Source organism: Rhinoderma darwinii, chromosome 1, assembly GCF_050947455.1.
Source record: "Rhinoderma darwinii isolate aRhiDar2 chromosome 1, aRhiDar2.hap1, whole genome shotgun sequence".
Classification (NCBI taxonomy): domain Eukaryota; kingdom Metazoa; phylum Chordata; class Amphibia; order Anura; family Rhinodermatidae; genus Rhinoderma; species Rhinoderma darwinii.
In genome coordinates this window covers 158,215,222-158,240,004 of record NC_134687.1, presented here as the reverse complement: position 1 = coordinate 158,240,004, position 24,783 = coordinate 158,215,222, and the positions used below count along the sequence as shown (strand labels likewise).

The following is a 24,783-nucleotide window of genomic DNA, read 5'->3' as shown; positions in this document are numbered from 1 at the left end:
ATCAGCTGTTATTGCCAGAGGGAAGCTGTTGCCAGCCACACACGTTTCATTAGATGCCAGCCACACACGTTTCATTAGATGCCAGCCATTCAAATAAATGGCCGTCAATGTGATGCAAGTACGCGCAAGGTCCCCCTGAGCGGGAGTCACTCTTACAGATTGACCGTCCTTTCTGGCACAGCTGGGAGTCCTAAGCGGGGGACCCATCTCTATGACGCCCATATTCCCTTATAGGGAATATGAACGGGGGTAGTCCTGATGGGGCAATCCCTTTTAATTGAACATGCTTGTCTGATATTGAATACATGTGCTGATATCCTAGGCCATCTGAACTGCTGGTAAAACTCAACAGACTGCTGGAGAGGTGCTTGAGGAATTCAAAATGCATTGATACTGAATCGCTTTGCGTTCAAGCAGGAGAGAAGGTGAGTGGCTTTCTGAAGTGGTAATTAAAGCAGTTACCGGGATCCTGCATATCTGGCAGTTACCTGCCCTTTTTCTTACTTGTGGCTTATTTCCTTGTAGTTTATAATTGTATCTTTTAATGGAAATCCGTTTTCCATGCATTGAATTTCTGGTGAGCTTGTGCTTATGTAGAGCAGCCAATCTGAACAGGCAGATCTGCAGTGTAAAGCATGGAGGGATAGCTATAAAGCAGCCAACACTAAAAAGCCGGTATACATTACCCAAAGGTAATTCCCACAACTAGCAAACCTTGAAGTGTACCTATACTTTCATAAAACTTTTTAAATGTCATAGTGACATGTCAGAAGTTTTGATTGGTGGGGTCTGAGCACGGAGACCCCCACCGATCGTTAAAACAAAGCGGCAGATGAGCTCTGGTGAGTGCTGAGACGCTTTAGTTTCTGTTCGGCTCTGCTTGGCTTTCCTCATAAAGCTGAGTGAGCCGTGTATTGGCTCAATGGACAATCTGAGTCCATACACTGCTTGCTTGGCTTTCCCGAGGAAAGCAGAGCTGAGCAAAAACTAAGCGACACAGCGCTCACTTGTGAGCGCTACTGCTGCTTCGTTTTATCGTTGGAGGTGGTCTCAGTGCTCGAACTCCCACCGATCAAATCTTCTGACGTCACTATGATATGTCAAAATCTTTTTGAAAGTATAGGTACACTTTAATAATTTTTTGTTTTTTTTTTTCCTTTTGTCAAAATTTAAAGAAGAACTCCGGCATTATTTTTTTTCCTAATAAGCCCTTGCACCTAGTTTGAAAATGTGATGAAGTGAAAGGTTATGAGATGTATTGGCTTACCTGGCACTTTTTCAGAGTTTGCCGCTCCATTCTGTGGTTGTTACGTAATCCCAACTCTGTTTTCAATAGTTTTTTATTAAATAGTTTTGTAAAATAATAATATAGTAATAACACAGACTCGCAGAGTCTCAACTTTTGCATTTCAGTAATACAATTAAACAAAGTATTAGACCAACATGGCCTCCAATAAATCTCACATTATATATCTGTCATGATGTCAACACTCCTGCCAAATATATAGTATATAAATGTATTCATTGCTAACATAGGTAACTATCCTTGACATCACATTACTTTATAGAGTACCTTAACGTGGCCTCTATGGGAGAAAGAAAAGAGAGAGAGAAAAAACAAAACACACACAATAATCAAAAGGAGGATAAGGAGGGGGGGAAGGAAAGGTATAGGGTAGAAGGGTTTCATAACCATCTCTATGTATTCACGAAGATGTGTGATTCCTCCATGGGTCCCAAATGGCATCAAATTTGTCTAATGTACCAGCCAGCAGATGTGTTAGGCGGTCATTAACCATTATCCATGAGATCTTAGCGATTAACATCTCCATAGACAACGTGGGTGTTCGCCAAGCCCTAGCAATAGTTATTTTAGCTGCCAGAAACACATATCGGAGAAATTTACGTGCGGGGGCACGAACCTCCGGAATAGGACCGCATAGCAGTGCCGTAATCACATCCTTTGGGGGTTTGACTTGGATCACTGTGTTAATAAGCTGGTATACCTGGTTCCAAAAGGTGGCAACCATTGGGCACTCCCATAGAATATGCATTAGCGTGCCCTCCGCGCCACATTGTCTAAAGCAGTGCATATCCACCGATGGGTTAAATCGAGCTATACGAGTGGGGACCATATACCATCTCATTAATACCTTATAACCCGCTTCCACCAAGGATGTATTGATAGATAGTTTCGAGGTCGTACATGCCATCTCCCGCCACTGCTCCAATTCCACCCCCGTACCTAAATCGTGTTCCCATCGAGTCATGTAAGGGAGTTTACCTTCCGGAGTAACCAGATCGGAATATATCGTGGATATTTTACGTCGTAGGCCAGAAAGCCAGCACAGCCGTTCAAAAGTGGTCAATGTACTGATGTCCCCCCGCCTGGATTTCCAGTCCAACAAGAAATGGTGTATCTGGATGTATCTAAAATGCTCCGATGGGGGCATCGAGTGTGAGTCCTTAAAGTAATCCAAAGTTCTAATGTCCCCCCCTATAAAGAAGTCCTTAATCCTGTAAAACCCCTTATTGAGCCACCACCGGAATTCCATTCTACGCAGACCCGGAGGAAAGGCAGAATTACCCGTGATAGTCATGAGCGGAATATGGGGTGATTTAATATGAAATCTCTTTCTAAGCGAGTCCCACAGCTGTAACATCTGAGAAAGCACAGGGGAGAGAACCGGAGGCCTGTCCGAGGACTCCATCCACAGTAACGTTTCCAGCGGGAAACTGGTACATGCGGCCGTTTCAATTTGCGTCCACTGGGGGCAGTATGGTCTCGCATACATATCTGTAAATTGCGCCAGACGTGCTGCATGGTAGTAATGTTGGATATTGGGAACCCCCAGACCCCCCGCAGTTTTAGGGGTAAATAAAGTTTGTCTCTGTATTCTCGGTCTTTTAGAACCCCAAATAAACGACATAATGAGCCCTTGGATTTGTCTAAGCGCCTTCTGAGGGACCACAATAGGGAGCGTGCGAAAATAATATAGCAATCTGGGCAAGATCGTCATTTTGATGGAGGCAATACGACCAAACCATGAGAGATTAAGAGGGGACCATCTAGTGAGATCTGTAGCTATTTGTTGAAAAAGTGGAGGGAAGTTGTCCTTGTAGAGGGACTCTATTGTGGGCGTCAATTTGATACCTAAATACGTCAATCTACGTGCATCCCAATGAAAATCAAAGTTAAGTTTTAGGAGCTTCACTACCCCGATTGGCAATGTAAGATTCATTGCCACCGACTTGGAGTGGTTGACCTTAAGCCCAGACAGCTTGCCAAACTGATCAAGAATATGAAAGAGATTCGGCAAGGATGTAAGGGGTGTCGATATGAAAAGCAGAATGTCATCCGCAAACAAGGCACATTTATGTTCTACCCCCCCCACCTTCACCCCCCTAATGTCGGAAGAATTTCGTATGAGATTGGCCAACGGCTCAATAGCCAGCGCAAACGGGGAAGGCGATAGCGGGCACCCCTGTCGCGTTCCTCTGCATATTGGAAAGGCTCCCGACATAAATCCCCTAGAATTTATTTTTGCTGTAGGAAGACAATATAAGATCTTAAGAATAGACAAAAAGCCCGAACCGAAGCCCATTCTTTCAAGGACATAAAACAAATATTCCCAGGATAGCGAGTCAAAGGCTTTCTGAAGATCAAGGCTTAATAACATACTTTGACGTCCGAAAGTACCATCCCACCCCGAACGAACAGCTGAGATGATGTCCACAGCCTGTCTCGTCTGGTCCTCCGCCTGGCGGAGGGGTATAAATCCCGCCTGGTCCTTATGTATATATGTGGCGAGGAAGGAATTCAATCTAACCGCCAGAATTTTTGTCATAATCTTAAGATCCACATCGAGAAGGGATATCGGGCGATAGTTGGCCTGGTCTGTATGATCCTTATGAGGTTTGGGGATTAAATGTATGTAAGCTAAATTCGAAAAAGGAGGCAAATTATTACCCTCCCGATAAGCATTGAACAGTTCAACCATGTGCGGGGCCAAGACCTCCCTAAAGTGTTTGTAATAACCTGGGGAAAACCCATCTGGCCCCGGGGCTTTGTGAGCCTTCAGATTTTTAATAACATCCAATACCTCTTCCAGGCTAAATTCAGCATCCAGTGTTTCTCTATCCCCTTGGGAAAGTTTAGTAGGGAATGTTGTTTCCAGCAAGACCTTAGCCTTATTTTTATCAAACTGAGGTGGTGCTGAGTACAAAGCTGAATAAAAATCCTGAAAGGCCTTTAAAACTTTTGTGGGATTCTGTGATAAAGATCCATCCGCCAATCGCAATTTCGGTGGTGTTGAGGTGTTAAATCGGGGCGTGAGGCGTCTAGAGAGTAATTTTCCAGGTTTATCCCCTTGTGAAAAAAACTTATGTTGTGACCATCGCAGACTTTTTTCCGCCCAGCTTGTCAGACATAAATTTAATTCGGTTCTAGCTTCCGCTAATTTTGCTTTAATATCTGCTGAGGAGTCTATTTTAAATTGCTTGGACAGATCCGCAAACTTCCTCTCCTTTAACGCCAGAACCTCTTTCAACCGTTTCTTATTACGCGAGGCTATCTGGATGAATTTCCCCCTAATCACTGCTTTGTGAGCCGCCCAATTGGACATAATTGAGGTGTCTGGTGCCTTATTAAGTAGAAAATATGTGTCCAAATCCCTTTGGATTTCTTTAACTATCTCCTGATCCGATAGTAGTGACTCATTCAATCTCCAAGAGGAGATAGGCGGTCTCCCACATAAATCTGACAGCCGAACCACAATCGGGTCATGATCAGACCAGGGTGTAGCCAAAATCCTAGCATCCGTGACCTTAGGGAGTAAGCTAGTTGACATCATAACATGATCAATACGGGTGTGAATATTATGGGCTGAGGAGAAATAAGTATAATCCCTTGCTGTGGGATTAAAATCCTGCCAGACATCTATGACATCCACCGAATGAAAGAAACGTGCTACTTGTATGCTGGTTGACGTAGGAGGAATAAGTCGCACCCTGGATGCGTGGGATTTATCCATGGACGCGTCCAAGGCGATATTAGAATCCCCACCCATAATTATCGGGCCCTCTATCGATGAGTGGAGCTTGCGCCACATGCCTTGGAAGAACGCCGGTTGATTGGAGTTCGGGGCATAGTAGTTAATAAAGGTTATTGGAGATTCGTGTAACAGACCCGAGACCAGGATGTACCTGCCATCCGGGTCAGAGATCGTTTTGTGAGGTGTAAACGGGACCGACCGAGACAACCATATGCCCACTCCCCTGTGCTTAGTAGAGGCACTAGCCAAAAATTTTTGTAAGTAATGTCTATGAAAGTACGATGGAGCAGAGGAGGTAGAGAAATGCGTTTCCTGTAGAAATAGTATATCAACATGAGAGGATTTATAATACAAGAAAGCTTTTCGACGCTTGATCGGGGAATTAAGGCCCTGCACATTATGTGTGAGTAAACTATAGGTCTTAGCAGATTCCAGGGCCGCCATCATAGAGCAGGAGGTAGAACCATGTGCTGATTGGGATCCAGCCATAGAGACAAAGGTCAGAAATAGGAAAGAAGGGAAAGGGAAGGGAGTAAAAGACAGAACAAAAATAGGACAGACACAAAGTATCAATAGTACCGAACATAGTCTACCGACTAGGCAGTCAAGAAAAGACTGCGAAAAGGGGGGCAGCAGACCGTCGTGAAGGCACCGCATTTCCGAAAATATATATCTAGACATTCAACCCCTTAACCTATATCATCCCTGAGCATAATAGGCATTCACATGTTAAATATAAGGTAAAGCAAACTTCACATTTTTAAACAAACATATCTGTAGCCGGGATACCAACTCACTGCGACCTTGACACATCAAGAACCTTCCTCGCCTTTTTCGGGCCAGCTTATAAACAAACTTTCATTACTATAAGTGGGAATCCAAAGAAACAAAAGAAAATCCCCTCATCCACCCCAACGTATGGATCCCCGGCTCCCAGTCCGCTGAGAACTGCAACTGGCGGTATCCGGCTGAAACTCAGCATCAGTGTTGTTTGAAGACATCTCCGGCCGATATGAAGAAGAAAGAAAAAGAAACTGCTTCTATATTCGACCTCCTATCCGTCATGGCGGATTCAATTGTTGCCGACGAGAGTCCACCCTCTGTTCCCGAGGTACCTCTGGACGGCCTCCTTGGGTGCGCCATATTGGTGACAACGGGGGATCCTGTAAGGGGAGTCGGGAGGAGCTAGACTTATCCTGGGATGGTAGAATATGTAAGTCCCTCAGCAGATCCTCTCCTTCCTGTAGCGTAGAGAAGCCATATTGCCTGTTATTGCGCATGAAAAGGAGACTAAATGGGAATGCCCACCGGTATGGGATAGCATGGTGTTTGAGGGTCTGCAGGATAGGACGAAGCATCCGCCTTTTTTGAATGGTTTGGGGAGCCAGATCAGCAAATATCTGCACCACTGTATTACAAATGGTGATCACCGGAAGCTTCCTAGCTCTTTCCATCACTTTCTCCTTAATCGAATAATAGTGGAGTTTCACTATAATATCTCTGGGAAGTCCATCCCTCCTCATGGCCGTCAATGCTCTATGGGCCCGGTCAATTTCCATATGTGATTCCGATATATCAGGTATCAAGGTAGTGAGTAGCATACGAACCACCGCCGGTACCTCCGTCTGAGATTCCGGGACCCCTCTGATCCTGAAATTATAGCGTCGGGATCTGTTTTCCAGGTCCTCAATTCTGGTGTTCGCCTCCTCCAATTGCTCCTGCAGGTCCTCCATAAATCTGGTATTCTGGTTAACTCTTGCAGTTATGGAGGTCATTTTGGTTTCAATAGCCTGCATATGAGCCCCCACTTTGTGTAAATCTTGGTGTACAGCGGCTATCTTGGAGCTTATTTCCCCCATCTGAGCTTGCATAGCTCTCGATATGCAGGAAAAGATGGCGTCCTCTGTCAATCCGGAAGTAATCGCCGGCGGCATGGGCGAGTGCTGTGACACGTGAACGGGCGCTAGCTGCGGCAGTCCCAGGTCTGGGATCGGGCCCTCTCCTTGTAAATCCTCCTGTGCCTGCGATAGTGATGTACTGCCATGCTCCCGCAGGAGCACAATATAATCCTGTGATAACACCGATGTGCTGGGCTCTATCTGTGTCACCTGCTGCTGCTGCAGCAGGCCTTGCTCCGCCATGTTCGGCGCCGCCATCAGCATGTCTGCCACGGACCTCTGAGCCTGGGTTTGCTTACCCCGTCTTCCGCTCCCTCTGGCCATAGGTGGATGCCCGGGCCTCTAAGGTACTTCTCCTTTCTTTTATGGGTCTCGATGTCTGCTGTTAGCGATATATATGCTGGGATGCCTTCACGAGGTGCGGAGCCTGGTTAGAACGCGTCCACCATGTTCAGCTGCGCGCATGCGCCCCCCGTAATCCCAACTCTGACCACCCAAATCCTACGGCGACTGTCTCAATGTAAGTCTATGAGACGCTGTAGGATTCAGGGACTCCGAGTGGGGATCACTTGACCTGAAATAAAGCGGCTAGCTAAAAAATAATGTGCCCGGTAAGCCAATACACCTCACTACCGTTCACTTCATCACATTATCAAATAGGGGGGGTTTCGATGAAGTGCTTCTCTAAGCTTGTTCCACTTCTTGTCGTCCGCCCCCCCATGACACTGAGAATTCTTATTGTGATGGTAAGTTTCCAATAATCACTAGATTGGGAATCTATTCATTTGGGTGACTTACAAAGTTTTGATGCATGTTTTTTAATTTTTCCCAGTTTTGGCTAAAACTTTCTAAACCGATTAGAAATCTGATTTATTTCTGCAGTTCTGTCTCGTGAACACATAAAGGACTAGTGCAGGTTGTTAAAGAATGTTGGGGAACATGAGGATCATGCATATTCCCATTTTCCTTCATATCTAATGATCGCTTTCTTACTATAGGTGTGGCAGGTTCGAGTTGATCTGCATCTGTTAAATCATGAAGGCAATATAATCGATGCAGCAAGTATAGCAGCAGTGGCCGCACTGTGTCACTTCAGGAGGCCTGATGTATCTGTACAAGGAGAAGAAGTCACAGTGGTATGTTTTATGCCCAGTATTGAAATCTTTTAAAGACCCAGAAAAAAACGCTGAGCTGAAGCAAAATCCAAAACGACAACATCTGAAAATATAATCTGCATGTGACAGGTTTGGTTACTTGCATAGACTGGAAGCTAGTTGTGTCTGTAGTGGCCGTTTATTTCAGAAATGTTGATATTATGATTTTGCACAGAGACATGTCATAAGTTTTTATTAGGGGGTGGTCTGGGCTCCACCATTCGCTAAAACAAAGCTGCTCTAGTCATTTGTTAGAGCACATTGCATCTTTAGCTCCTTTCGGACTTCTCGACTTCTTGCGTGTATTTTCAAGCTTCTGCTCTCCTGAGTAAGTCTGGGTCAAGCTGACCAGAGCCCGAGGAACGGTTTCAGAGCCGGGTCCCCCACTGATGAAAACTTCTGCAATGACCTATGGGAAGTTGTATCTAATTGGAGATATGTTTTAAGTATTTTGGACATTTCTTACTTTTATCTTGTTTTGTTGGTTTACCTAAAATCCTATTTTTTTTCTTTCTTCTGATCAGTACTCTCCAGAAGAAAGAGACCCTGTTCCTCTTAGCATTCACCACATGCCCATTTGTGTCAGCTTTGCGTTCTTCCAGCAAGGGTATGGAGTATTACCAACTTTTTTATTATTATTGATAATGTGTATGGCCAATACTGTTATATCCTGTTAACTATTAAATAAGCTCCTGCACCGCACCAGTGTCAGAATGCCATGTGCTGCTTATTCATTTCATTCCTGTGATGTTACACTAGACCTGTGGAGGACCTGTTAAGGGGTGGGAGATATTTGGCAGCAAGTGAGCAGTCCGTTCTTGAAGCTGATGTGTCGGAAGAAGGAAATATGGGCAAGTGTAAAGATCTGAGCAGCTTTGATAAGTACAAAATTCTGGCTAGACGACTGGGTCAGAGCGTCTCCAAAACATCAGGTCTGGTAGGGGGGTTCCCAGTATCCAGTAGTTAGTAACTAATGAAAGTGGTTCTAGGAAGGCCAACCTGTGAACCAGCAACCGGGTCAAGGGTGCCCAAGGTTTGTTGAGGCATGTCCAGAGCGAAGGTTAACTGTCTGTCTGGTTCAATCCCACAGGAGAGCAACTAGCATAAATTGCTGTAACGGTTACTGCTGACTATGATAGAAAGGTGTCCAAACACAGTATTGCTGCTTAGCCACAAACTAGTCCGTGTCGGCACATGAGCATCAAAACTAGACCTTGGAAGAAGGTGGTCTCGTATGATGAATCATGTTATCTTTTACACCATGTGGATGGCTGGGTGCGTGTGTGTCTCTTACCTGGGGAAGAGAGTGCGTTCTGGTGCCATATGGGAAGAAGGCAAGATGGCAGAGGCAGTGTGATGCTCTGGGCAATGTTCTGCTGGGAAACCTTGGGTCCTGCTATTCATGTGGGTTTTAGTTTGACACGTACCACCTACCTAAACAATGTTGCAGACCAAGTACAGCCCTTCATGGCAATGGTATTCGCTAATTCCAGGAGCGTTTTTCAGCAGAATAATGCACCCTGCCACACTGTAAGAATTGTTCAGGAATGGTTTGAGGAACATGACAAAGCGTTCAAGATGTTGAGTTGGCTTCCAAATTCCCCAGATCTCAATCCGATCGAGTATCTGTGGGATGTGCTGGAAAAACAACTCTGATCCATGCAGGCTCTACCTCGCAAGTTATAGGACTTATAGAATCTTCTGCTAACGTCTTGGTGCCAGATACCACAGGACACCTTTACAGGTCTTGTGGAGTCCATGCCTCGACTGGCCATAGCTGTTTTGGCGGTACGAGTGGGGCCTACACAATATTAGGCAGGTGGTTTTAATGTTATGACTAAACTGCGTATAATCTAAGGGTATGTTCACACGTAGTCAACAAAAACGTCTGAAAATCCAGAGCTGTTTTCAAGGGAAAACAGACCCTGCTTTTCAGACGTTTTTTTAACCAACTCGCATTTTTCGCTGCGTTTTCGCGGCGTTTTTTACGTCCGTTTTTGGAGCTGTTTTCATTGGAGTCTATGAGAAAACGGCTCCAAAAACGTCCAAAGAAGTGTCCTGCACTTCTTTTGCCGAGGCTGTATTTTTACGCGTCGTCGTTTGACAGCTGTCAAACGACGACGCGTAAATAACAGGTCGTCTGCACAGTACGTCGGCAAACCCATTCAAATGAATGGGCAGATGTTTGCCGACGTATTGTAGCCCTATTTTCAGACGTAAAACGAGGCATAATACGCCTCGTTTACGTCTGAAATTTGGCCGTGTGAACATACCCTAAGAATTGACAAGGTCTTGAAGTAAGTAATAAATTGGGTGTTATACCTTTTGAATGCATTTTGGAGCATGGTTATCTAATGGGATCTGGCTGAAGGGCTCATTGTTACTGAAGTTTTTTATAGTAAACTACATAAAAATAAGTTTTGCTTATAAAAAAGCAGATTTATATTATAACTTTTTTTATTTTTTTCATGATTATATATTTCTTTGAACCTCCCATTTAGAACATTCTTGTTGGTGGACCCTAATGAACGTGAAGAGCGTGTCATGGATGGTCTTCTCGTAATTGCCATGAATAAACACAGAGAGATTTGTACCATTCAGTCAAGTGGAGGGATCATGCTGCTGAAAGATCAGGTGATTCTTCAGTCTCTCGTTCATAGACCACTATCAGCTTTATTATACTTTTAAAGGGGTTTTTCCCACGAGGGACGTTTATGGCATATCCACAGGACCTCTGGGACCCGCATCTATCTCTAGAACGGGGCCCCCTAAACCCTGTTTTAGCTTTGTCTGCTATCACTGACTCCCGGCCACTTCCTGACTTTATGGTTGGGAGTTACGAAAATGGCGCAGCTCGCTGAGCTACGCTGTTTCCGTAACTCCCATAATAGTGAATAGCAGTTGCATTTAATCTACGCTGTTTTCGTAATTGCCATTCAGTTCTATTGGGCTTTCGAAAACAGCACAGGCTCAGTGAAATCATAGTCGGAAATCAGCTGACACACAAAGAGAGCGGGGTTTAGGGGCCCCGTTCTAGAGATAGGTGTGGGACTCGCATCTATCTGAAATTTATGACATATCCTGTGGATATGTCATAAATGTCCCTCGTGGGAAACCCCTTTAAGCTGCGGCTAAGGCCTCATTCACATCTGCGTTGGAGACTCCATTAGGGGCCTCCGTCACAGATCCGGCCGAAATTGCCGGATACAATAGCTGCTTCGCTATTGTTTCCAGTTAAACCTACTGTTTCCGTTTAAACCACAGACGACCCGACGGAACCCATTTCAAGTCCATGGGTTCAGTTGGCCACCGGTGGTGTCTGTGGTTCAACGGAACCGGTGTGTCTGGTATTATAACAGGAAAGTAGAACCCCCAATTCTTTTAAAGAGGCTCTCTGTCACCACATTATAAGTGCCCTATCTCCTATTTAAAAAAAATCTATTTTTACCACTTTATTAGTGTTTTTAGATTTATGCTAATGAGTTGCTTAATGCCCAAGTGGGCGTATTTTCACTTTAGACCAAGTGGGCGTAGTACAGAGGAGTGTATGACGCTGACCAATCAGCATCATGCACTCCTCCCCATTCATTTACTCAGCGCATAGGGATCCTGTTAGATCCTTATGTGCTGTCTTATACTAACACATTAACAATACTGAAGTGTTTAGACAGTGAATTGACATTCCACGGAATGTCTATTCACAATCTCTGCACTTCATTACTGTCTGTGGTAGTTACAGAAGAGGAAGTGTGATCTCGCTGTAAATGACAGGTTACAACGAGATCACGCTTCCTCTGCTGTAACTACCACAGAAACAGTAACGAAGTGCAGAGATTGTGAATAGACATCCCGTGTAATGTCTATTCACTGTCTAAACACTTCAGTATTGTTAATGTGTTAGTATAAGACAGCACATAAGAATCTAACAGGATCCCTATGCGCTGAGTAAATGAATGGAGAGGAGTGCATGATGCTGATTGGTCAGCGTCATACACTCCCCTGTACAACGCCCACTTGGTCTAAAGTAAAACACGCCCACTTGGGCATTAAGCAACTAATTAGCATAAATCTAAAATCGCTAATAAAGTGGTAAAAATAGATCTTTTTTTTTTAAATAAAAAGCATTACTGTCACCTACATTATAGCGCCGATCTCCTTATCTAGGAGATAGAGCACTTATAATGTGGTGACAGAGCCTCTTTAAATATGGTGGATCGTGCACGGATGTGCATAGATACTGTTCATCCCTTCAAAATGGGTAAGTTTGCATTGCTATAGTGCCCACCTTAACATTTGTTTGGCCCCTGTTGATCCTCCCTATACCCGGCATGTGCCTTTAATTTTATAAGATTGTGAGGTCACTGTGGGCTACCAATACACAATCCATTTTATGTGATAGTGCAGTATCTATGTGGACAGTGTTTATAGCCTGCATTCTATGCCAGTACAACGTTTAACTCCGTGCTGAACCATGTACCACAGTGTTAGTACTAGAGTCTTTATTATCATGTGTTTTTAAATGTGTGTTATTTTGTGTAATAAAATTTATATATTTTCATAATTTTTGACTATAAGCTCTATTTTCTCGTCGGTATGCTCTTTAAATATGTATTAGCATTGTCAATGTTGTTTTTTTTTTTTTTTCTTTTTGCGTTGGCAGTGCTTCATTGAGTTGGTTACTTAGTCTCACTTACCACCAGGGTAGATAACTTGTTTTGAAGGGGTTAACCAGGATTTTATGTTTGATGGCCTATCCTTAGGATATGGCATCAAAACTAGATCGGTGGGGGCCTGAATCTCTGCACCACTGTCAATTAGCGGTTTGAAGGGGCCACGGCGCCTTTCGTAGCGACTGTGCAAGGTATTAACGTCATGGGACATTGCTGTAATAGCTTGCACAGCCGCTACAAGTGTAACGGCGTGTAAAAGTACGACCAAAAATGAAACAATGTAAACAATGAAGGGGCCTCTTCAAAAAGCTGATCGGCAGGGGTGCCGAAAGTCAGACCCCCACCGATCTAATGTTGATGGCATAACTTATATACTGGCCAACCACTTTAAAATCCAGAAACCCTTTTAACAATAAATGTCTGTCTGGTTTTCGGGATGCAGTTGCGCTTCTACTCTACCCTACTCTAATCTACATCTAGGTACTGAGGTGCAGTAAAGTAGCTGGAGTGAAAGTGGCTGAAATAACAGAGCTAATCCAGAAAGCCCTGGAAAATGACAGAAAAGCCAGGTCAGTGAAATAAAATATGTGGTTGATGGGGAAAGTAAAAACGATTGTTTTATATCATGTTTGTCTATCTCTTCTTTTTGCAGGAAGGAGGGAGGCAAATTTGGTTTTGCAGAGTCAATGCCTGATCAAAAAATAACTGCTTTAAAAATCGAAAAAAGTCCTGTAGATTCATCAGATGTTGAAAGCAAAGCTGGAAAAATTATTTCTGAATCGGAGTCTCCGTCTGATATGTATCCTTCTGCAAGTTTCTTTGTACATATTGAAAAAAGGATGAATGGTTTAAAAAAACAACAAATATTTAGATGATTACGACCAAACGTTACAAATATAAATCCTATTTCCCTAACAAACTATCATTAGCGTGTCAAAGCCAGTTGTGTGGGCTGCTGGTACTGCCCAGATTGGAGAGGGTGTTGGAAATGCATGGGGTGAATTGGAGGAGTCCGAAGATGATGAGGAGGAGGAAGAAGAAGAAGATGATGAAGAAGATGATGATGACGCTGCTTCAACATCCCCAGAGAGCCTAAAACTTACTGAAGAACCTGCAAAGGAAAACGTTTGTACGTTTATAAAAGAGCATTACGGCAAAGTGGTTTAAATAATTATTATAGGAACATGTTAGTAGTGATTACAGGGTGATTAGAGACCGAGATTGGGGGTTCAGTCTCCATTTCTGAATTCTTTACCCAGTGCGGCATGGACCACAAGAGCTCTGTGATGCTATATCTTCGTACTAGATGCTTCAATAATAGGAATATTCGTTATTTTACAAATAAGTTGACGTTTTCTAGAGAATTATGCAAACCACAGCGCTGGGAGTAAAGGACATGCAGCAAAAACACATACTGAGATATAAAAGTTCCCAGAACAGGTAGGACGGAGTGGCCTAAGAGTTCGCTGCCTCCATTATTTTTCATTCTTAATGTATTTGGTATTTTATTACAGATATCGTGTTGTCTGACAGTGAGGAAGAAGACGTAGTAATACTGCAACCGAAGTCTCTAGCCGAAGACAGGTATTGTCTTGTGAAGCATATTGTATTTTTTTTTTGTAGTTCAAGGAAAAAATAAAACACATGTTAGTCAGAAATAAACCATTGAATGGACGGACTGGACACTGCTATATCCCATGGCACAGGGTGAACTGCTGTTGTGTAGTGCAGGCAGCTCAAAAGCCGTCTATTTGGACTAAATATTGTCATTCACCATCTCTCGTTACAATAGTGCATGCTCTTTTTCAGTGGCCATGGTGGACGAACTGTCATCTCGGGCATTTTCTAGGCCATTTTGACGCGTTTAACTTCTTCCAGTGCCTACATAGTGTATGTATTTTAATGTCTGGGAAATTCAACAATCTCTAAAATTTAGGTCATTTTTAGGTTATAAATTGTATTTGCAATGTTATCAGCTCTTATGGAAAATGACTTCAGGTAATCACAACCATTCAGCCTCAAGTTTGTTTTCCAATTGATCACAAAGATGGGTTTGAGGTCAGAGCTATGTCCAGGTCAATCAAGTTCTTCCATACTAAACCATTTTTCTGTGCACATTGCTTTGATATTCGGGCATTGTCATGCTGAAACAGGAAAGGACTTCACCAAACTGTTGCCACAAGTCCTTATTGTCACTACAGTTTGACTGCCCCAGAGTGTCATGAAGGTTTGCTTTACACCACTGCAGCCAAGGCATGGTGATGGGGCTTATGTGCGGATGTCCAGCTATGGAAACATAATTCATCAATCTCCCAAAGCAGTTTTTAACTTAGAGGCTCTGTCACCACATTATAAGTGGCCTATATTGTACATGATGTGATCGGCGCTGTAATGTAGATAACAGCAGTGTTTTTTATTTAGAAAAAACTATCATTTTTGACGGAGTTATGACCTATATTAGATTTATGCTAATGAGTTTCTTAACCCCTTAAGGACGCAGCCTAGTTTGGGCCTTAAGGCTCAGAGCCCATTTTTCAAATCTGACATATTTCACTTTATGTGGTAATAACGTCGGAATGCTTAAACCTATCCAAGCGATTCTGAGATTGTTTTCTCGTGACACTTTGGGCTTCATGTTCGTGGTAAAATTTGGTCGATATATTCAGTCTTTATTTGTGAAAAATTGCAAAATTTAGAGAAAATTTACAAAAAATAGCATTTTTCAGAATTTAAATGCATCTGCTTGAAAAACAGACGGTTATACCACCCAAAATAGTTACTAGTTCACATTTCCCATATGTCTACTTTAGATTGGCATCGTTTTTTGAACATTCTTTTATTTTTCTTGGACGTTACAAGGCTTAGAACTTTAGCAGCAATTTCTCATATTCTTAAGAAAATTTCAAAAGCCTTTTTTTGAAGGTGCCAGTTCAGTTCTGAAGTGGATTTGAGGGGCCTATGTATTAGAAACCCCCATAAAACACCCCATTTTAAAAACTAGACCCCTCAAAGTATTCAAAACAGCATATAGAAAGTTTTTTAACCCTTCAGGCATTTCACAGGAATTAAAGCAAAGTGGAAATTTAATTTGCAAATTTCATTTTTTCTGCTGAATTTCAATTTTATTCAATTTTTTTTTAGTAACAGAGAAGGTTTTACCAGAGAAACACTACTAAATATGTATTGTCCAGATTCTGCAGTTTTTAGAAATGTCCCACATGTGGCTCTAGTGCGCTCGTGGACTAAAACACAAGCCCTAGAAGCAAAGAAGCACCTAGTGCATTTTGAGGCCTCTTTTTTATTAGAATATATTTTAGGCAGCATGCCAGGTTTGAAGAGGCGTTGAGGTATCAAAACAATGGAAACCCACCAGAAGTGACCCCATTTTGGAAATTACACCCCTCAAGGAATTCATTTATGGTTTTTGTTATCATTTTGACCGCACAGTTTTTTCACAGCACCTATTTGAATTGGGCTGTGAAATGAAAAAAATGATATTTTTTCCAATAAAATGTCATTTTTGATCAAAATTTCTTATTTTCACAGGGAACAACATACCCCATTTTGTTGCCCAATTTGTCCTTAGTGCGGCAATACCCCATTTGTGGTGATAAACTGCCGTTTGGGCCCATGGGAGGGCTCAGACGGAAAGGAGCGCTATGTGTTTGTTGGAGTCCAGATTTTGCTGGATTGGTTTTCGGGTGCCATGTTGCATTTGCAGAGCCCCAGAGGTATCAAAGCAATGGAAACCCACCAGAAGTGACCCCATTTTGGAAACTACACCCCTCAAGGAATTCACTTATGGTTTTTGTTATCATTTTGACCGCACAGTTTTTTCACAGCACCTATTTGAATTGGGCTGTGAAATGAAAAAAATTATATTTTTTCCAATAAGATGTCATTTTTGATCAAAATTTCTTATTTTCACAGGGAACAACATACCCCATTTTGTTGCCCAATTTGTCCTTAGTGCGGCAATACCCCATTTGTGGTGATAAACTGCCGTTTGGGCCCATGGGAGGGCTCAGACGGAAAGGAGCGCTATGTGTTTGTTGGAGTCCAGATTTTGCTGGATTGGTTTTCGGGTGCCATGTTGCATTTGCAGAGCCCCAGAGGTATCAAAGCAATGGAAACCCACCAGAAGTGACCCCATTTTGGAAACTACACCCCTCAAGGAATTCATTTATGGTTTTTGTTATCATTTTGACCGCACAGTTTTTTCACAGCACCTATTTGAATTGGGCTGTGAAATGAAAAAAATGATATTTTTTCCAATAAGATGTCATTTTTGATCAAAATTTCTTATTTTCACAAGGAACAACATACCCCATTTTGTTGCCCAATTTGTCCTTAGTGCGGCAATACCCCATTTGTGGTGATAAACTGCCCTTTGGGCCCATGGGAGGGCTCAGAAGGAAAGGACCACCATTTGGCCTACTGGAGCTTTTCTGGTGCTAAGTCATGTGTGCAGAAGCCCCTGAGGTACCAGTACAGTTGAAACCCCCGAGAAGTGACCCCATTTTAAAAACTACACCCCTTAAGACATTCATCTAGAGGTGTAGTGAGCATTTTGACCCCACAGGTACTGTGTAAAAGATAAGGCGCAGCAGATGGTGCAGTGTGAGATTTGCAATTTTATATATGTATATGCCATTTCAGTGTCCAATATAGTGTGCCCAGCATGCGCCACCGGAGATATACACCCCTTAAATTGTAATGTGGGTTCTCCTGGGTACGACAATACCCTACATGTGGCTGTTATCAGCTGCCTGGGCATACGGCAGGGCTCAGAAGGGAAAGATGAGGGGGGTAAGCTGTGCGGAGTGCATCAGGGTAAATTGAAAATCAAGGGATGTATGATACATTTTAAAACAATCTTTTATACAGAGCCCTGGTTTTTCGGGACACGTGTCACATTGGTATATTGTGTTCTTCCTTATCCCCCTCTTATAGCAGACTCTGCACCTCTTTTGACTCTTTCCCTTTCCACCGGTTTGGGGACCTTCTCCTGGAAAGTGTTGCCCTGGTACGATGCGCCCCCCCTTCCTGGTCCCTAAAGATTAGATCTTGAAATTCCAGGAAAGTTCCCCTCTGGCCTGCACATCGACGTAGCACATACGCATTGTACAAAGCCATCTGTATGATGTGCCCGGCCAGCTTCTTATACTACACCGCATGGCGCTGTAGGGCTTCAGGACTTGATTTGACAAGTCCATCCCTCCCATGTACCTATTGTAGTCCAGGATGCAGTCTGGTTTGGGGGTGGCCTTTCCTTCATATATCCTAAACCTGTAGGTATACCCTGATGCACTCTCGCACAGCTTATACATCTTCACGCCATACCTTGCCCTCTTACCTGGCAGGTACTGGCGGAATTGAACCCTCCCTTTAAAATGTACCAGGGACTCATCAATAGAAAAACACTTCTCGGGGGTGTATGCTTGGGAAAACCGGGCACTGGAACGGTCTAATAGGGGTCTCCGTTTATACAAACGGTCAAAACTGGGGTCATCTCGGGGTGGGCACGGCTCATTATCAGTATAATGTAAGAAGCGAAGTATTGCCTCATTTATTTATTTTTTTAGGTTCCAGTTCATTTCTGAAGTTGCTTTGAGGGGCCCATATATTAGAAACCCCTATCAAACACCCCATTTTAGAAACTAGACCCCTCAAAGTATTCACAACAGCATTTAGAAAGTTTATGAACCCTTTAGGTGTTTCACAGAAATTTAGAGCAAAGTAGAGGTGAAATTTACTCTTTTTATACCATTTTTTTTATAACACAAAAGGATTTATCAGAGAAACGCAACTCAATACTTATTGCCCAGATTCTGCAGTTTAGAGAAATATCCCACATGTTGCCCTCGGGCGGTAATGGACTGAAGCACCGGCCTCCGAAGCAAAGGAGCACCTAGCGGATTTTGAGCCCTCTTTTTTATTAGGCACCATGTCCGGTTTGAAGAGGTCTTGTGGTGCCAAAACATTGGAAACCCCCCAAAAGTGACCCCAATTTGGAAACTAGACCCCTTGAGGAATCCATTGTAGTTTTCATGGGGTGCATGCGGCTTTTTGATCAGTTTTTATTCCATTTTTAGGTGGCGTGGTGACTAATAAACAGCAATTCTACTATTGTTTTTGTATACTTTTTTTTTTACAGCGTTCACCGTGCGCTATAAATGATATATTAACTTTATTCTGCGGGGCGATACGATTACGGCGATACCAGATGTTTATAGTTTTTTTTTATGTCTTATGGCGTTTGCACAATAAAATACGTTTTGTAAACAATCATTCACTTTTTGTGTTACCTTATTCTAAGAGCCATAACGTTTTTATTTTTCAATCAATAAAGCCGTGCGAGGACTTATTTTTTGCGTAACGAACTGTATTTTCCATCAGTACCATTTTTAGGTACATGCGACTTTTTGATCTCTTTTTATTCCATTTTTTGGGAGGTGAAGTGACCAAACAATTGTGATTGTGGTACGGTTTATTAATATATTTTTTTTACGGCGTTCACCGTGCGGGATAAATAACAAAATAATTTTGTAGTTCAGGCCGTTACGGACGCGGCGATACCAATTATGTATAGTTTATTTGTTTGTTTATATATTTTTATTAATAATAAAGGCCTGATAAGGGAAAAAGTGGGACTTTTACTTTTATTACTTTTAAAACTTTTATTTTCTTATTTTTACACATCTTTTTTTAACTTTTTTTTTACTTTATTACTTTGTCCCACTAGGGGACATGAGGGCAGGAGGCCCTGATCGCTATTCTAATACACTGCACTACATGCGTAGTGCAGTGTATTAGAACTGTCAGCTACTCACTGACAGCAAGCATAGTGGGTCCTGACGTTGTCAGGACCCACTAGGCTTCCGTCTATGGCATAGCCGGACGCCATTGTTTGGTGTCCGGTTGCCATAGTCACCATCGCCGGCCGCTATCGCGTAGCAGGCCGGCGATGGCAGCTTAACCCCTAAAAAGCCGCGATCTCTATAGAACGCGGCTTTTAAGGGGTTAATCAGCGGGGACACAGCGATCGGTCCCCGCTGTAGGAGCTGTGACAGCTGCTGAACAAGACAGCAGCGTCACAGCTCCTGTATGTGTCGGGAGGACGGCCGAAACGGCCGTTACTCCCGAGACGTACTATTACGGCATGGAGCGCGAACGATACAGCTGCCATGACGTAATAGTACGTCAAGGAGCGGGAAGGGGTTAATGGACAACTGGGCGTTTTACTATATGACCAAGTGGGCGTTGTACAGAGGAGTGTATGACGCTGACCAATCAGTGACCAATCAGCGTCATACACTTCTCTCCATTCATTTACACTGCAGATAGCGATATAGCTATATCGCTATGTGCAGCCACATACACACACTATAACGTTACTGCAGTGTTCTGACCATGTATATACATTACCTCCAGCCAGGACGTGATGTCTATTCAGAATCCTGACATTTCTGTAGCGTCTGTGTTGATATTTACAGTAAGGCAAGCGTAATCTCGTTTTAAAGGACAGGTTACATCGTAATCTCGCGAGATTACGCTTGCCTTGCTGTAATTATCACACAGACGCTACAGAAATGTCAGGATTCTGAATAGACATCTCGTCCTGGCTGGAGGTAATGTATATTCATTGTCAGGACACTTGAGTAACGTTATAGTGTGTTTATGTGGCTGCACAAAGTAATGTAATAAGATCACTATATGCTGTGTAAATGAATGGAGCGAAGTGTATGATGCTGATTGGTCACTGATTGGTCAGCGTCATACACTCCATTACGTCTACACGACGCCCACTTGGTCAAAAAGTAAAACACGTCCAGTTGTCCATTAAGAAACTCATTAGCATAAAGCTAAAATAGGTCATAACTCCGTCAAAAATTATAGTTTTTCAAAATAAAAAAACACTGCTGTTATCTACATTACAGCGCCGATCATATTATGTACAAGATAGGACACTGATAATGTGGTGACAAAGCCGCTTTAAAGAGATTATAAGTGTCTTATCTTCTACATATTCTGATCGGCGCTGTAATGTAGATAACAGCAGTGGTATTTATTTTGAAAAACAATGATTTTTGAGCAAGTTATGAGCAACTTTAGATTTATGCTAATGAGTTTCTTAAGGACCAACTGGGCGTGTTTTTACTTTTGATCAAGTGGCCGTTGTTAAGAGAAGTGTATGACACTGATTGGTCAGCGTCATACACTCCTCTGTACAACGCCCACTTGGTAAAAAGTAAAAACACGCCCAGTTGGTCATTAAGAAACTAATTAGCATAAATCTAAAATTGCTCATAACTTGCTCAAAAATCATTGTTTTTCAAAATAAATACCACTGCTGTTATCTACATTACAGCGCCGATCAGATTATATAGGTGATAGGGCACTTATAATGTGGTGACAGAGCCTCTTTAATTGTATGGACTCATCTGAGTGTACCTGCAATGGTGTATATGTTACAAAGAAAGAAAAGTTCAAGTACTTTTAGAGTTTACATATTGAAAAATATCTCTGAAATCCTTGAAGATTTACAGCATAGTCTTGTGTTTTGACTGTTACCTTTCCATTCCTTTTGTCTTCTAGCTTGGAAGCTGCTGATTTAGAAGAAGCTCAAGACAAATCCTCTGTTGGCAAAACACCTAGCAGTAATAAGAAAAAGAAGAAATCTGCCCACTAGAGCTAACTTGTGCATACAGGTTTTCATTTTTAAGGACTATTAGAATTTAGACTATTGTGTGGGTACTTCAGGTTGGTCAGACATGTTTCAAATGCCAGAAGAGCTGTTAAATTACATAAACCGAAGTATGTATTGGATATAGACTGTTATTTTTGTACTGTTCTCTAATAAAAAAAGAAACCAATATATACACTTTGTATTAGCTATTTTTTTTCCCTGCTCATGTAAAAAATTGCCTAGAGCAGTAAACTCCATGATTACGTAAGTAAGGAGATGTCTATTTAAAGTGTACCTCCAACAATAGATCTCAGAAATTAGTTATACCATTGCATCCCCACTGAGGTTACCATTAAAGTGGTTTTCCCACCTATCTCTAGAACGACCGTCACAAATAATCGAGCACGTTCTAACGTCTTCCAACTGTAGAGTCACTGTCGTGGCAACCCACAGTTCGCAACGCGGCCACATTGCGTTTCATTACCTGCAATGCAGACAGGACGACACGGTGATCTTTGGCCGTGCAACCTTTGTCCCAGCCAAAGTTGCCGTGTAGCCCAAGCCTTTGTTTCACCGGTAATTCAGTTTCCATTAAAGCACTATGACTACACACTGGAAGCTGACCCTGGACCTTTGTAGGGACAGGAACAAAGATAGATTAACCGGTTAAGGACTAGGCTGTTTTACAGCTGAATGACCAGAGAAAATGTCACAATTTTGCTATGCGCTTCTTTAGATGACTATAACTCTGCAGGTGAATCAAGTTAATCTTTGAATTTTACACTCTTTGTAAAGTACAGATAGGGCTTTGTTTTAGTGGCATTTGTCAGTATACATCATTTTTATTTTTTTCTCAAGCGGGCACAATTGGAAAAAAATGCAAGAATTTAGCAATTGCGTCAGTTTAGGCTAGTATTTTTCACACATAGTATGGACCATGGACAAAATGAATCTCTTTTCACATTCTTCCACTTCTCCCGTGCATGGGGATACCAAATATGTGTGCCTTATTCACTGTGCGGGCATGTGCCAGGGCTTGGCATAAAAGGAGGCTTTTTGGCCTTTTCGGTCCAGGAATGCTGCACTTGATTTTATAGCCGCATACTGATTTCTGGGGGGCCTAATGCTGCTGAAACATTAGAAACACCCCATAAATGACTTCATTCACACAAGTAGACCCCACAAGGTTTCCTTCAAGGGGGTTATCATATTTTTAGACAGTCCAGTTTTCTTCTGAAAGTTTCTTGAATGAGATGGAACAAAATAAAATTTGCATTTTTTAGCAAATGCGTCAGTTTATGCCAGCATTTTTCACACGCAGTATAGACCACGGACAAAATTAATCTCCGTTCACATTCTGCCACTTCTCCCGTGCACGGGGATACCAAATATGTGTGCCTTATTATCACATAGAGATCTAGGACGGCTTACGATAGAAGAGGATTATTTCACAAATCGCCTTTTTTCAAAGCTGGTTTTACAAAACTCAACAGAGTTTCTATAACACTTCCAAAATATCTGCTCTTGAAGCAGAAATCCCAAAATATTCATATAGGGGTATAATGGGAATTTTATTTTTTGGGGTTTTCTAAAATAAGAAATTGCAGGTTTATGCAAATGGAGCTCTCCCCTTTAGATCTTGATGGGGGGACCACCTTTATTGGCTAAGAAGGTGATTCATGTTGCTTTGTTGGCTATTAAGAAGTGCATCTTGCGACACTGGTTACAGGCTTCTTTTCCGGAAATTGCAGAGGTATTGACTACGCTCAAAACTTTATTGAGTTATGATAAATTGGACCTAGAACGACACAAAGAAAAGTCTACGGAGAAATTCTTTTAAAACTTGGCGTAAATTTATTGAAAAGCATTATTTTACAGATGAGATTGGTGTTTTAATGCGTACATTTCAATATACGTCATGGTATAATCTGCAGAGTGTCCAGGGCACTCTAGGCATGTTACAGGCTAGTTAGGAGACTGACCACCGAGATGGAGGAGTTTGGGGGGGGATGTTGGGCTTTGTTCTGATTTATTCATTGTCTTATGACTTGCTGATTACAAGTAAAATGTAAAATTATTTTGGAGTTGGAACACACTGTTACTTAATATTCCTTGTAATGTATGTGTTGCACACATTTTGCACCTGTATGTGTTCTGACTTTGAATAAAAATATATTTTTAAAAAAAATGGAGCTCTCCAGCAGATGAACTTTAGAAAATATGCAAACATGATATCCTCCCCCCCCCCCACCTATTCCCTTCCTCACCCGTGGGGTGAAATCAGGGGAAAAATAAAAATGTATTTTCAACTAATTAACTAAAATCTAATCATTCAGAACAGTGTGGTATTTTTTAAAACATGGGTCAATGCACAGGCCTGGTTGCAAGGGACATAAGGGACAGAAATATCGGGAATCTTTGCGGTGCCTGTCTTTTCTGCAGACGCGGCACTTTTTCTGGGGGTTGCTTCTAGTTGGTGTTGGGGGAATCCGAGTGATGAAACGTCTTTCAGTCAGTCGCGTGACATCCTCAGACTGGGGGTATTCTCTGGTGTCCTGAATATCAAATATGAGGCCTTCAATTATTTTCTCCTGGAAATCCAGGTATGTGTCTGCCTCTTCTTTTTTTTTTTTTTTTTTTTATATATATATATATACATATATATTGTACAAATGAATTGTGGATTGCCACCTGTAACAGATAAATGGCCCCTTTTTTGTACCAGGTTTTTGTTTTTCGCTTTACTATATAGGGCTGTAAAACCTGGTCGCTTAAATCCACCCCCCCATGTACTTGTTATATTCGGACACGCTCACTGGTTTGTTCTTGTGGATATAAAATTATATATTCCCTACCTGCCTATTCTAATATAATAGATAAAAGATAGAAAGGTAGATAGAACAAAAGATAGATGGTATAGATAGATAGGAATCTACCTATACAAAGAATGTTTTATAGTGTAACACTTTTTTTTTTTCCCCACAGTGTTCTTCTGGCAGCAATTATGTCAAGTCTGTTCTCCTCACACTGTAACAATGTGTGAGGAGAAGAAAAGAGGCAGGAAATTTGCTGCCAGAAAAGTCAAAATAAAAACAAATGTGATCGCTGTGGTAGGTTTTCACAGCGATCACATGTTCAGGGACCATCAGATTGGTCCCGGATACCCTGCCCAGTGCTGTTAGTAACAGTGTGGGCACAGGACTCTGTGCACGCGATTGCGTGCGCACTATATTTTGCATTGAAATGCATGCGATCGCTGTGATTGGTTGTCACAGAGATCACATGTTCAGGGACCAAAAGATTGGCCCCTGACACTCT

The 24,783-nt window shown here is 42.3% G+C and overlaps 1 protein-coding gene across 2 annotated transcripts in view; it reads left to right on the top strand.

The window, feature by feature from the left end:
• The window catches only part of EXOSC9 (exosome component 9), a 38,732-nt gene extending 17,076 nt beyond the window's left edge, over positions 1-21,656 (top strand). The window contains exons 4-13 of one of the 2 annotated variants that reach the window (XM_075860498.1): positions 323-425; positions 7,951-8,088; positions 8,631-8,713; positions 10,608-10,740; positions 13,257-13,345; positions 13,429-13,575; positions 13,706-13,905; positions 14,291-14,360; positions 14,586-14,666; positions 21,375-21,464. In XM_075860498.1, coding sequence (XP_075716613.1) covers positions 323-425; positions 7,951-8,088; positions 8,631-8,713; positions 10,608-10,740; positions 13,257-13,345; positions 13,429-13,575; positions 13,706-13,905; positions 14,291-14,360; positions 14,586-14,625 — 1,003 coding nt within the window. In that variant the 3' untranslated portion in view covers positions 14,626-14,666; positions 21,375-21,464. Of the gene's footprint in view, positions 1-322; positions 426-7,950; positions 8,089-8,630; positions 8,714-10,607; positions 10,741-13,256; positions 13,346-13,428; positions 13,576-13,705; positions 13,906-14,290; positions 14,361-14,585; positions 14,667-21,374 lie in introns of both variants that reach the window. The other variant, XM_075860497.1, reaches the window with a different exon arrangement.
• Positions 21,657-24,783: the final 3,127 nt, after the last annotated feature.